General features: G+C 58.4%; 1 protein-coding gene across 1 annotated transcript in view; it reads right to left on the bottom strand.

The window, feature by feature from the left end:
- Window positions 1-2,542: 2,542 nt before the first annotated feature.
- Window positions 2,543-12,800, bottom strand: part of dpp3 (dipeptidyl-peptidase 3) — a 36,198-nt gene continuing 25,940 nt past the window's right edge. The window contains exons 13-18 of the mRNA XM_080184544.1: window positions 12,708-12,767; window positions 10,424-10,548; window positions 8,720-8,840; window positions 7,583-7,762; window positions 3,826-3,988; window positions 2,543-2,712 (exon numbers count right to left, since the gene is read on the bottom strand). Of these exons, the coding sequence (XP_080040670.1) occupies window positions 2,564-2,712; window positions 3,826-3,988; window positions 7,583-7,762; window positions 8,720-8,840; window positions 10,424-10,548; window positions 12,708-12,767 (798 nt within the window). The 3' untranslated portion in view covers window positions 2,543-2,563. The remainder of the gene's footprint in view (window positions 2,713-3,825; window positions 3,989-7,582; window positions 7,763-8,719; window positions 8,841-10,423; window positions 10,549-12,707; window positions 12,768-12,800) is intronic.

Here is a 12,800-nt window from a genome sequence, read left to right as displayed (position 1 = left end):
CGGAGAAGCCCACACCGGAGCGGGGGGGAGAAGCCCACACCAGAGTGAGGGACCCCCCCCACCCCACAACATTACACAGCCAGACTCGATCAGAGTAAAGATGCTTTTTATTGGTGCCCAGAGACAGAGGAACAGAAACAATCTCAACCGGGAGATCCCGACAGCTCCTCCTTCAACACACACACACCGCAACCCCGCTCGTCCGGAACCCCCCCCACCCCCCCCCGAGGATTAATCCGTCACAGCCGCATCAAGCGCCTCATTTTAAAAAGCCCCCCCCCCACCCCGTCCCGTCATCATCCACAGGGAGAACGGGCCAAGCCAGTAGGTGCCAGGGGTTAGTACCAGTGCGAAGGGCCTCACCCCCAGCAGACGGGACGATCTGTGGCACCGACACCCCCGCCATTCAGGGGACTGGCATTGGAATCCAGAATGGGAGGATCGTGACTCCTGCCCAGAGAGAGAGGGGGAGAGACAGGCACAGAGAGAGAGAGAGAGAGAGAGAGGGGGAGAGACAGGCACAGAGAGAGAGAGAGGGGGGGAGAGACAGGCACAGAGAGAGAGAGAGAGAGGGGGAGAGACAGGCACAGAGAGAGAGAGAGAAGAGAGAGAGGGGAGAGACAGGCACAGAGAGAGAGAGAGGGGGGAGAGACAGGCACAGAGAGAGAGAGAGAGGGGGGAGAGACAGGCACAAGAGAGAGAGAGAGAGGGGGGGAGACAGGCACACAGAGAGAGAGAGAGGGGGAGAGACAGGCACAGAGAGAGAGAGAGAGGGGAGAGACAGGCACAGAGAGAGAGAGAGGGGGGAGAGACAGGCACAGAGAGAGACAGAGAGAGAGAGAGGGGGAGAGACAGGCACAGAGAGAGAGAGAGAGGGGGAGAGACAGGCACAGAGAGAGAGAGAGAGAGGGGGGGAGAGACAGGCACAGAGAGAGAGAGAGAGAGAGGGGGGAGAGACAGGCACAGAGAGAGAGAGAGAGAGGGGGAGAGACAGGCACACAGAGAGAGAGGGGGAGAGACAGGCACAGAGAGAGAGAAAGAGGAGAGGGGGAGAGACAGGCACAGAGAGAGAGGGGAGGGGGAGAGACAGGCACACAGAGAGAGAGAGAGAGGGGGAGAGACAGGCACAGAGAGAGAGAGAGGGGGGAGAGACAGGCACAGAGAGAGACAGAGAGAGAGAGAGGGGGAGAGACAGGCACAGAGAGAGAGAGAGAGAGGGGGAGAGACAGGCACAGAGAGAGAGAGAGAGAGGGGGAGAGACAGGCACAGAGAGAGAGAGAGAGAGAGGGGGGAGAGACAGGCAGAGAGAGAGAGAGAGAGAGAGGGGAGAGACAGGCACAGAGAGAGAGAGAGAGGGGGAGAGACAGGCACAGAGAGAGAGAGAGGGGGAGAGACAGGCACAGAGAGAGAGAGAGAGAGGGGGAGAGACAGGCACAGAGAGAGAGAGAGAGAGGGGGAGAGACAGGCACAGAGGAGAGAGAGAGAGAGAGGGGGAGAGACAGGCACAGAGAGAGAGAGAGGGGGAGAGACAGGCACAGAGAGAGAGAGAGGGGGAGAGACAGGCACAGAGAGAGAGAGAGGGGGAGAGACAGGCAGAGAGAGAGAGAGAGAGGGGGAGAGACAGGCACAGAGAGAGAGAGAGAGGGGGAGAGACAGGCACAGAGAGAGAGAGAGAGAGAGAGAGAGACAGAGAGACCACGAGTGATGGTGAGAGTGAGTGTTGGGAGAGTAAGCGTGTGGGGGTGGGGGGCGGTGTGTGTGTCACCGAGATCCGGCCTTGTCCCAGTTACACTCCGGGGGCTGGATCGTTCCCCGATCTGTGGGGCCGGCGGGGAGGGGGAGGGAGTTGAGGGAGGAGGTGGGAAGGAGAGAGGGGAGGAGGGAAGAGGGAATGCTGGGCCGGCCTCACGGGATTGAGGGAATACTGCAGCCCAGCCAATCAAACCCCCCCCCCTCCCACCCCCCCAACTCGATCCGGGAGAGGGGGGCAGGGAATTCACCCAAAAATCTGACCATCCAAATCCAGCCCTCCGATCCCACTTCCCAGGACCCGGAGAGCCTGACCTGGGGGGGGGGGGGAACGACGACGACGACGCCGGGGGCAAAGGAGGCGGGAGGGACCCTGCAGGGGGGTGGGGGGACACCTGGGATAGTGGGTGGCGGGCAGGACCCGTGGGTGGGGAGCAATCCCTGGGGCAAAGGGGGGGGGGGCGGGGTGCAGGAAAGGCCCCTGGGGAGTGTGTGTGTGGGGGTGTGGGGGTAATGGAGGGGTCCCTGGGGGGGGGGGTGGGGGGGTAATGGAGGGGTCCCTGGGGGTGGGGGTGTGGGGGTAATGGAGGGGGTCCCTGGGGGGGGGGGGTAATGGAGGGGTCCCTGGGGGTGGGGGTAATGGAGGGGTCCCTGGGGTGTGGGGGTAATGGAGGGGTCCCTGGGGGTGTGGGGGTAATGGAGGGGTCCCTGGGGGGGGTGTTGGGGTAATGGAGGGGTCCCTGGGGGTGGGGGTGGTGGGGGGTAATGGAGGGGTCCCTGGGGGGGTGGGGGGGCAGCAGGGCAGGGCCCGGGGTCAGACGTGGTTCCAGCAGTGTAGGTCGCGTGTGCTCAGCTCCTGGAGGTCAGACTCCAGCCTCTCGTCCCCCTCACTGAATCGATCGACAAACGAGTGAATTAATCCCATTGCCGAGGCCTCGTAATTCCGGAACTCAACATCATCACCTGATTGGAGCACAACAGGGAATCAGCCAGGGAAACTTCACAATAAACCGGAAAAACACCAATACTCCGACCGAGTTACACTCCCAGAGAGAGAGGGACCGAGCGAGGGGGGGGGGGGGGGGAGACCGAGCGAGGGGAGGGGGGGGGGAGGGAGAGAGAGACCGAGCGAGGGGAGGGGAGGGGAGGGGGGAGAGAGAGACCGAGCGAGGGGAGGGGAGGGGAGGGGGGAGAGAGAGACCGAGCGAGGGGAGGGGAGGGGAGGGGGGAGAGAGAGACCGAGCGAGGGGAGGGGAGGGGAGGGGGGAGAGAGAGACCGAGCGAGGGGAGGGGAGGGGGGGAGAGAGCGAGACCGAGCGAGGGGAGGGGAGGGGGGGAGAGAGACCGAGCGAGGGGAGGGGAGGGGGGGAGAGAGACCGAGCGAGGGGAGGGGAGGGGGGGAGAGAGACCGAGCGAGGGGAGGGGAGGGGGGGAGAGACACCGAGCGAGGGGAGGGGAGGGGGGGAGAGACACCGAGCGAGGGGAGGGGAGGGGGGGAGAGAGACCGAGCGAGGGGAGGGAGAGAGAGAGACACCGAGCGAGGGGAGGGAGAGAGAGAGACACCGAGCGAGGGAGGGGATACAGAGACAGAGTGGGGGTGGGGGGAGGCAACACAGACCTAGCAAGGGAGGGGGATTGCGGGGGGAGGGGGACACAGAGACCGAGCAAGAGGGTACACAGACAGACAGGGAGTGTGTCCAATTGGAACCCTGCTCTGGACTGTGACTGTCCCCTGTACCGGAACAGTTACCGCGATGTTAGTTATTGTTAAGATACGCGGATAAAGGCATTGTTTAATTTAGTACCTGGAGCACATATAAAGGGAGACCGCTGGCTGGTGTAGGTAAGGAAGAAACCTTCGCAAACGTTACAATCGCCAACTTACTTGGGCTAAATTAATGGAGATCCCCCCCCCCCCCTCCACCCCCACCCACCCTCTCCCCACAGCCAAACATGGAGGGGAGTTGTCTCTCTCCCTATGTGCTCACTGGACTCGTACACAAGGTGGGTAACCCTCAGCACGTCCGGGGTGTAGAAGGGAAGAACCACTGCAGGATTGCCTGGAGCTGGGCATACCTTCCACCCTGGTGTTGGCCTGGACGAACATCTTCCTGGCTTCCTTCCTCAGCAGAACCGTCTCCCGCAGGGTGAGGAACCGGTGCGGCTCCGCGTCCGTCACCTCCGAGTACTTGGAGTAGAATGCCCGCCCCAATTCCACATCCGCCGTGGTCTTATACACCTACAGGGAAAGGAACAGAGTTAACACAGGGAGAGGAGGGCGTGCAGGAGGGCAAGCATGGAGGGCACAGTGAGTTCGCGCTGCTGCTGCCCCTCAGCGCCAGGGACTCGGGTTCGATTCCCGGTTTGGGTGAGTGTCTGTGCGGAGTCTGCACGGGTTTCCTCCGGGCGTTCCTGTTTCCTCCCAGTCTGAAAGACGTGAGTTGGCCATGCTAAATTGTCCCTTAGTGTCCAAAGGTGTGCAGGTTAGGTGGATTGGCCATGCTAAGTTGCTCCTTAGTGTCCAAAGATGTGTAGGTTAGGGTGGATTGGCCATGCTAAATTGTCCCTTAGTGTCCAAAGATGTGTAGGTTAGGGGGATTGGCCATGCTAAATTGTCCCTTAGTGTCCAAAGATGTGCAGGTTAGGGTGGATTGGCCATGCTAAATTGTCCCTTAGCGTCCAAACATGTGTCGGTTAGGTGGATTGGCCATGCTAAATTGCCCCTTGGTGTCAGGGCAATTAGCAGGGTGGGGTTATGGGAATGGGGCCTGGGTGGGATTGTGGTTGGTGCAGACTCAATGGGCTGAGTGGCCTCCTTCTGCACTGTAGGGATTCTATGAAGGAGATCCCAGATGGAAACACAGATCCGGACAGGCAGCCCGTTTACTGACAAGCCAGTGGACAGTTATTTATTCCAACCCACCTTCCCACAACCAAAATAGGCCATCAGACACAGGAGCAGAATGAGGCCACTCTGCCCATCAACTCTGCTCCGCCATGGCTGATATTTTTCTCATCCCCATTCTCCTGCCTTTTCCCCATAACCCCTGATCCCCTTATTAATCAAGAACCTATCTATCTCTGTCTTAAAGACACTCGATGACCCGGCCTCCACAGCCTTCTGCGGCAAAGAGTTCCACAGATTCCCCACTCTCTGGCTGAAGAAATTCCTCCTCATCTCTGTTTTAAAGGATCGTCCCTTTAGCCTGAGGTTGTGCCCTCTGGTTCTAGTTTTTCCTACTAGTGGAAACATCCTCTCCACGTCCACTCTATCCAGGCCTCGCAGTATCCTGTAAGTTTCAATAAGATCCCCCCTCATCCTTCTAAACTCCAACGAGTACAGACCCAGAGTCCTCAACCATTCCTCATACGACAAGTTCTTCATTCCAGGGATCATTCTTGTGAACCTCCTCTGGACCCTTTCCAAGGGCCGGCACATCCCTCCTTAGACACGGGGCCCAGAACTGCTCCCAATACTCCAAATGGGGTCTGACCAAACAAAATATCTGAACAGAGGATGTGTCAAAATGGAACTGAAAGCAAGTCCGACTGTTCCAGGAAATGGTACAAGTTTGGGCAAGGGTTGCTGCTCCGACTACCCCCCCTCCCCGGGACCCGTGTGCACAAGCAGCAGAAAACTGCACTCGGGATGCGTGCACGCGTGCCAGCACGAGGTATCTGAAGGGTGTAGAGCTGTGCTCTCCCTCCCGAGATTTGAGAGGTGACACTTACTATCTCCTGTTTTTCTCCCCCATCTGCACACTCTTTTATACCTGCGATCACCTATCACTTTTCCTACAAAACCATTGGTCTGATTTTTCTCACCCCCCCATCAAATCCAAATCTTGTAGGTTCTTAGTAACTGAGTGCCTGCTTTCAGATGACTGGGCTGAATGCAAAAACAGGGCTTTGGAGGTTCAAAATGTGAAGTACATCCAAGCTCAAACATTTGTATCTATGGCCAGACAACGGGTTGCCTTGGTAACAGGCTTCAGGCATTTGAATGTTTTTGAATTCAGTCATTTCGACTGCACGCACACAGCCAACGAAACCCCTTTCAGCCCCACAGGCATAGAATCCATACAGTGCAAAAGGAGACCATTCGGCCCATCGAGCCTGCACCAACCACAATCCCACCTAGGGCCTATTCCATAACCCCATACATTTACCCTGCCAATCCCCCTGACAATTTAGCCCCCTGGGCAATTTAGCATGGCCAATCCACCTAACCTGCACATCTTTGGACACTAAGGGGCAATTTAGCACGGCCAATCCACCTAACCTGCACATCTTTGGACGCTAAGGGGCAATTTAGCATGGCCAATCCACCCTAACCTGCACATCTTTGGACACTAAGGGACAATTTAGCATGGCCAATCCACCTAACCTGCACATCTTTGGACACTAAGGGACAATTTAGCACGGCCAATCCACCCTAACCTGCACATCTTTGGACACTAAGGGACAATTTAGCATGGCCAATCCACCTAACCTGCACATCTTTGGACACTAAGGGACAATTTAGCATGGCCAATCCACCCAACCTGCACATCTTTGGACACTAAGGGACAATTTAGCATGGCCAATCCACCTAACCTGCACATCTTTGGACGCTAAGGGGCAATTTAGCACGGCCAATCCACCCTAACCTGCACATCTTTGGAGTGCGGGAAGAAAGAGGAACACCCAGAGGAAACCCACGCAGGCACGGGGAGAATGTGCAGATTTGAGAGTGTGTGAACTGGCTCTCAAGGAAGTGTTTTGTGTATCTCCAGGCGAAAGCAGTTAAGGAATCCCGTAGGGCTCTCTGTCAGCCCTTACGTGAGAACAGTTTACAAAGGAGTTGGATAAATATTCGGCCTACGAGGACATGCTAAAGCTATGAAAGAAAGAAACGAGAGATGGAATGACTGCGTCCACAAAACACTGCAACGGAAACTCAAAATTAAATCAGTCAATTGAATGAAGTTACTGTGAAAATCCCCTAGTCGCCACACTCCTGTTCGGGTTACACTGAGGGAGAATTTAACACATAACCAGCACGTCTTTCAGACTGTGGGAGGAAACCAGAGCACCCGGAGGAAACCCACGCAGACATGGGGAGAACATGCAGACTCTGCACAGACAGTGACCCAAGCCGGGAATTGAACCCAGGTCCCTGTGCATATACACGTATAAGTAACTGGGGTCCCAGCACCGATCCCTGTGGCACCCACTAACTCCCCTTCGTTGTCTCTTAGACAACCGGTTTTTTAATCCATCTCAATACACCTCCCTCAATCCCACGCACTTTAACCTTGCACCAGCGGCACGGTGGCACAGTGGGTTAGCACTGCTGCCTCACGATGCCAGGGACCCGGGGTCGATTCCCGGCTTGGGTCAGTGTCTGTGCGGAGTCTGCACATTCTCCCCGTGTCTGCGTGGGTTTCCTCCGGGGCTCCGGTTCCCTCCCATAGTCTGAAAGCCGTGCTGGTTGGGGTGCTAAATTCCCCCTCAGTGTAACCCGAACAGGAGTGTGGCGACTAGGGGGATTTTCACAGTAACTTCATTGCGGTGTTAACGTAAGCCTTACTTGTGACTAATAAGTAAACGTTAAATTCCCGCACAAGGGATTAAAGTTAACACTGAAAGGAATCAGGGATTGGATGATCAGTCACGATCGTGATGGGACAAAGAAAATTCCAGCACAGGAACAGGCCCTTCGGACCCCCGCACCGACTGTATCCCTCTATTCCCATCCTATTCATGGATTTGTCCAGACGACCCTGAAAACTCACTGTCGTATCCGCTCCCCCCCACCCCGGCCGAGTTACGCCCCACTCCCCTGTCCCACCTGTAGTTTGCGCAGGAAGCTCCTGAGAGCTGCCATCCCGACAGTGGCGATCTTGCTCCTGTCGATGTGGATGATGGCGTCCGGTTTCCCGTCACTCCCCGTGGTCTGCTGGATCGTCACAAAATCCTGACCCGCTTCCAGCAGCACCCGCAGGATAACAAAACGGGCTTGCATGTGGGCCTACGGGGGAGGGGGAGAGAGAAGTGGTGTGGGGGGGGGGGGGGGGGGGGGGGGGAGGAGGAGGAGGAGGAGGAGGGGGAGAGAGAGACAGAGACATTAAGATAAGGAAAGACCGCTATTATCCAGCAGCAAGAGGCTTTACTGCTCACACCACCACCCTCCCCACCTCCACCCCCTCGGCACCGACCCTCCCACAGTGCGGCGCTCCCTCGGCACCGACCCTCCCACAGTGCGGCGCTCCCTCGGCACCGACCCTCCCACAGTGCGGCGCTCCCTCGGCACCGACCCTCCCACAGTGCGGCGCTCCCTCGGCACCGACCCTCCCACAGTGCGGCGCTCCCTCGGCACCGACCCTCCCACAGTGCGGCGCTCCCTCGGCACCGACCCTCCCACAGTGCGGCGCTCCCTCGGCACCGACCCTCCCACAGTGCGGCGCTCCCTCAGCACTGACCCTCCCACAGTGCGGCGCTCCCTCGGCACTGACCCTCCCACAGTGCGGCGCTCCCTCGGCACCGACCCTCCCACAGTGCGGCGCTCCCTCGGCACCGACCCTCCCACAGTGCGGCGCTCCCTCGGCACCGACCCTCCCACAGTGCGGCGCTCCCTCGGCACCGACCCTCCCACAGTGCGGCGCTCCCTCAGCACCGACCCTCCCACAGTGCGGCGCTCCCTCAGCACCGACCCTCCCACAGTGCGGCGCTCCCTCAGCACCGACCCTCCCACAGTGCGGCGCTCCCTCAGCACCGACCCTCCCACAGTGCGGTGTTTCCTCGGCACCGACCCTCCCACAGTGCGGCGCTCCCTCAGCACCGACCCTCCCACAGTGCGGTGCTCTCTGAGCTTATGGATGAGCAGGCAGGATGGAACCTCACTGAGAGATTGGCTCTCCTGGGGTGTAACAGGGATTGCACCAAGACAGGATCAGGGGACAACAATATGGTTGACTCACTCCCTCACCTGTCTCCACTTCTGGTTCTCGGGTGTGTAGAACTCCAGCCCCAGGACTCCTGCCCGGACCATCGTCATCCAGTTCACGTATGTAACATCATTGGCATCGTCCCCCTCATGGCCAAATATCCTGCAGGCCAGAGGGGAAAGCACACTCAACATCAGCAAAGGAGATTATCATTGACTTCAGGAAGAACACACCTCTGTCTCCATCAATCAACAGGGGTGAAGTAGAAAGGGTCCAGAACTTCAAGCTTCAATTAGGAAGGCAATGGTCAAGTGGTATTATCGCTAGGCTATTCATCCAGAATCTCAGCGAATGTTCTGGGGGACCCGGGTTCGAATCCCACCCACGGCAGATGGTGGAATTTGAATTCAATAAAAAATATCTGGGATTAAGAATCTACTGATGACCCATTGTGGGAAAAACCCATCCGGTTCCCTTTAGGGAAGGAAATCTGCCGTCCTTACCCCGGTCTGGCCTACATGTGACTCCCAGAGCCACAGCTCTGACTCTCCACTGCCCCTCCAAGGGGTAACTAGGGATGGGCAATAAATGCTGACCCAGCCAGCAATGTGCATGTGCCAAGAATGAATAAATAGAGAAGAATAAAAGATCACCAACAACCTGTCCTGGTCCCCCCCCCGTGCCAACACTATAGTTAAGAAAGCCCCACCAACGCCTCTACTTTCTCAGAAGACTAAGGAAATTTGGCATGTCCGCGACGACTCTCACCAACTTTTACAGATGCCCCATAGAAAGCATCCTTTCTGGTTGTATCACAGCTTGGTCTGGGCTCCTGCTCTGCCCAAGACCACAGGGAACTACAAAAGGTCATGAATGTAGCCCAATCCATCACACAAACCAGCCTCCCATCCACTGACTCTGTCTACACTTCCCGCTGCCTCGGGGAAAAGCAGCCAGCATAATTAAGGACCCCACACACCCCGGACATTCTCTCTTCCACCTTCTTCCATCGGGAAAGAGATACAAAAGTCTGAGGTCACGTACCGACCGACTCAAGAACAGCTTCTTCCCTGCTGCCGTCAGACTTTTGAATGGACCTACCTCACATTAAGTTGATCTTTCTCTACACCCGAGTTTAGTTTCTTTATTACGGTCACAGGTAGGCTTACATTAACACTGCAATGAAGTTACTGTTGCCACACTCTGCGCCTGTTCGGCACAATACACCCTAGCCAGGAAACTGCAGCACCCGGAGGAAACCCACCCAGACATGGGCAAACTTTGCTCAGAGCCAAGGCGGGAACCGAAGCCAGGTCCCTGGCGCTGTGAAGCAGCCGTGCTAACCCACTGTGCCACTACATTCTGCACCCTCACCTTCCCTTCTCCCCTATGTACTCCATGAACGGTATGCTTTGTCTGTATAGTGCACAAGAAACAATAGTTTTCACCGTACACTAATACATCTGACAATAATAAATCAAACCAAAGGATCGGGGGTCATGGGGGAAAAGGCAGGAGAATGGGGATGAGAAAAATATCAGCCATGATTGAATGGCGGAGCAGAGTCGATGGGCCGAGTGGCCTCATTCTGTTCCTACATGTTATGGTGTAACAGTCTAAATCCACACCGCTCCTTCCGCATGGCCTTTCCTTCAGCGAGATGCCCTGGACGGCTCTCGGTAAATCACAGAGTTGTCCCCCACCTCCCCCACCCCCACCCCCACCGGGAGGGGGCACTGACTTACTTCAGGACCTCCTTGTTGAGGCAGAGGTACATGCCAACACACTCTGCCCGACATTCCTCGTAGGTGGAAGCGATGGTACAGAACTTGCTGTCCCAGGTCTCCCCGTGGTTGTACCAGCTTTTAACCTGCGGTGAGGGAAGAAGAAAGGGAATTAGTTTCCCCACCCATTTCAACGGCCTCTGCCGAGGTACCGACTCCCAGCGAGTGCCGGGAGTCAGAGGAGCTTTCAAAAGATTTATATTGGTGGCGATTGTAAAGAATTATAATTTCAAGTTTAATTTTGGGTTATTATATTTGAAAGGGTTATAGAATTACAGAAACAGGAGTGCAGTACAAGGCCGTTTGGCCCATCTAGTTGACACTGACACCAATCCCACCCAGGCCCTGTTCTGTAACCCCATGCATTTACCCTAGCCAGTCCCCCTGACACTAAGGGGCAATTTAGCATGGCCAATCCCCTTAAAGTTTTCTTAATTACATGGGAGGGTCGGTGCCGAGGGAGCGCCGCACTGTGGGAGGGTCAGTGCCGAGGGAGCGCCGCACTGCGTGAGGGTCGGTGCCGAGGGAGCGCCGCACTGCAGGAGGGTCGGTGCTGAGGGAGCGCCGCACTGTGGGTGGGTCGGTGCCGAGGGAGCGCCGCACTGTGGGAGGATCGGTGCCGAGGGAGCGCCGCACTGTGGGAGGGTCGGTGCCGAGGGAGCGTCGCACTGTGGGAGGGTCGGTGCCGAGGGAGCGTCGCACTGTGGGAGGGTCGGTGCCGAGGGAGCGCCGCACTGTGGGAGGGTCGGTGCCGAGGGAGCGCCGCACTGTGGGAGGGTCGGTGCTGAGGGAGCGCCGCACTGTGGGAGGGTCAGTGCTGAGGGAGCGCTGCACTGTGGGAGGATCGGTGCCGAGGGAGCGCCGCACTGTGGGAGGATCGGTGCCGAGGGAGCGCCGCACTGTGGGAGGGTCGGTGCTGAGGGAGTGCCGCACTGTGGGAGGGTCGGTGCCGAGGGAGCGCCGCACTGTGGGAGGGTCGGTGCTGAGGGAGCGCCGCACTGCGGGAGGGTCGGTGCCGAGGGAGCGCCGCACTGCGGGAGGATCGGTGCCGAGGGAGCGCCGCACTGCGGGAGGGTCGGTGCCGAGGGAGCGCCGCACTGTGGGAGGATCGGTGCCGAGGGAGCGCCGCACTGTGGGAGGGTCAGTGCCGAGGGAGCGCCGCACTGTGGGAGGGTCGGTGCTGAGGGAGTGCCGCACTGTGGGAGGGTCGGTGCCGAGGGAGCGCCGCACTGTGGGAGGGTCAGTGCCGAGGGAGCGCCGCACTGTGGGAGGGTCAGTGCCGAGGGAGCGCCGCACCGTGGGAGGGTCGGTGCCGAGGGAGCGCCGCACCGTGGGAGGGTCAGTGCCGAGGGAGCGCCGCACTGTGGGAGGGTCAGTGCCGAGGGAGCGCCGCACTGTGGGAGGGTCAGTGCCGAGGGAGCGCCGCACTGTGGGTCGGCACCGAGGGAGCGCCGCACTGTGGGAGGGTCAGTGCCGAGGGAGCGCCGCACTGTGGGAGGGTCAGTGCCGAGGGAGCGCCGCACTGTGGGAGGGTCAGTGCCGAGGGAGTGCCGCACTGTGGGAGGGTCAGTGCCGAGGGAGTGCCGCACTGTGGGAGGGTCGGTGCTGAGGGAGCGCCGCACTGTGGGAGGGTCAGTGCTGAGGGAGCGCCGCACTGTGGGAGGGTCGGTGCTGAGGGAGCGCCGCACTGTGGGAGGGTTGGTGCTGAGGGAGCGCCGCACTGTGGGAGGGTCGGTGCTGAGGGAGCGCCGCACTGTGGGAGGGTCGGTGCTGAGGGAGCGCCGCACTGTGGGAGGGTCGGTGCTGAGGGAGCGCCGCACTGTGGGAGGGTCGGTGCTGAGGGAGCGCCGCACTGTGGGGAGGGGTCAGTGTCATGACACCTGACTCCAAATAAGGGGACCAAAACTGTGCACAACAATTTAAATACACAGGGGAGAAAGGAACAGAAGGGAACTAAGAATTGCTGATGCAACACAGATCCCACGGGAGAGGAACGGGATAAGGGGAGGGCCGTGGAAACAGAGGTGGCCAGCGGTGGAAATGTTCCCCCCACACACACACAGGGAGTGGGGAGAATCCGGGATTCTCCACCCGAGATTGTGTGGCAGAGGCAAATATAACGGAAACGTTCCAAAGGGAATCGGATCATTGTCCGGAGAGTGGGGGGGTGAGCAAAGGGCAACAACACAAACCTTAAGGGCCAAGTGTCTGCGATGGCACATCACCAACGGCAGTGTGAACTCACCGTCTCGCCTGTCTCAGGGTTCACCACACTCGAATCAAAGTTGAATTTTCCCTCCTCATCCTGGAAGGAGCGGAGAAAGGAGGACAATTAATG

This window comes from Carcharhinus amblyrhynchos, unplaced genomic scaffold, assembly GCF_965287045.1.
Source record: "Carcharhinus amblyrhynchos unplaced genomic scaffold, sCarAmb.v2.hapA scaffold_787, whole genome shotgun sequence".
Lineage (NCBI taxonomy): Eukaryota > Metazoa > Chordata > Chondrichthyes > Carcharhiniformes > Carcharhinidae > Carcharhinus > Carcharhinus amblyrhynchos.
This window is presented reverse-complemented; position numbering and strand designations above follow the sequence as displayed.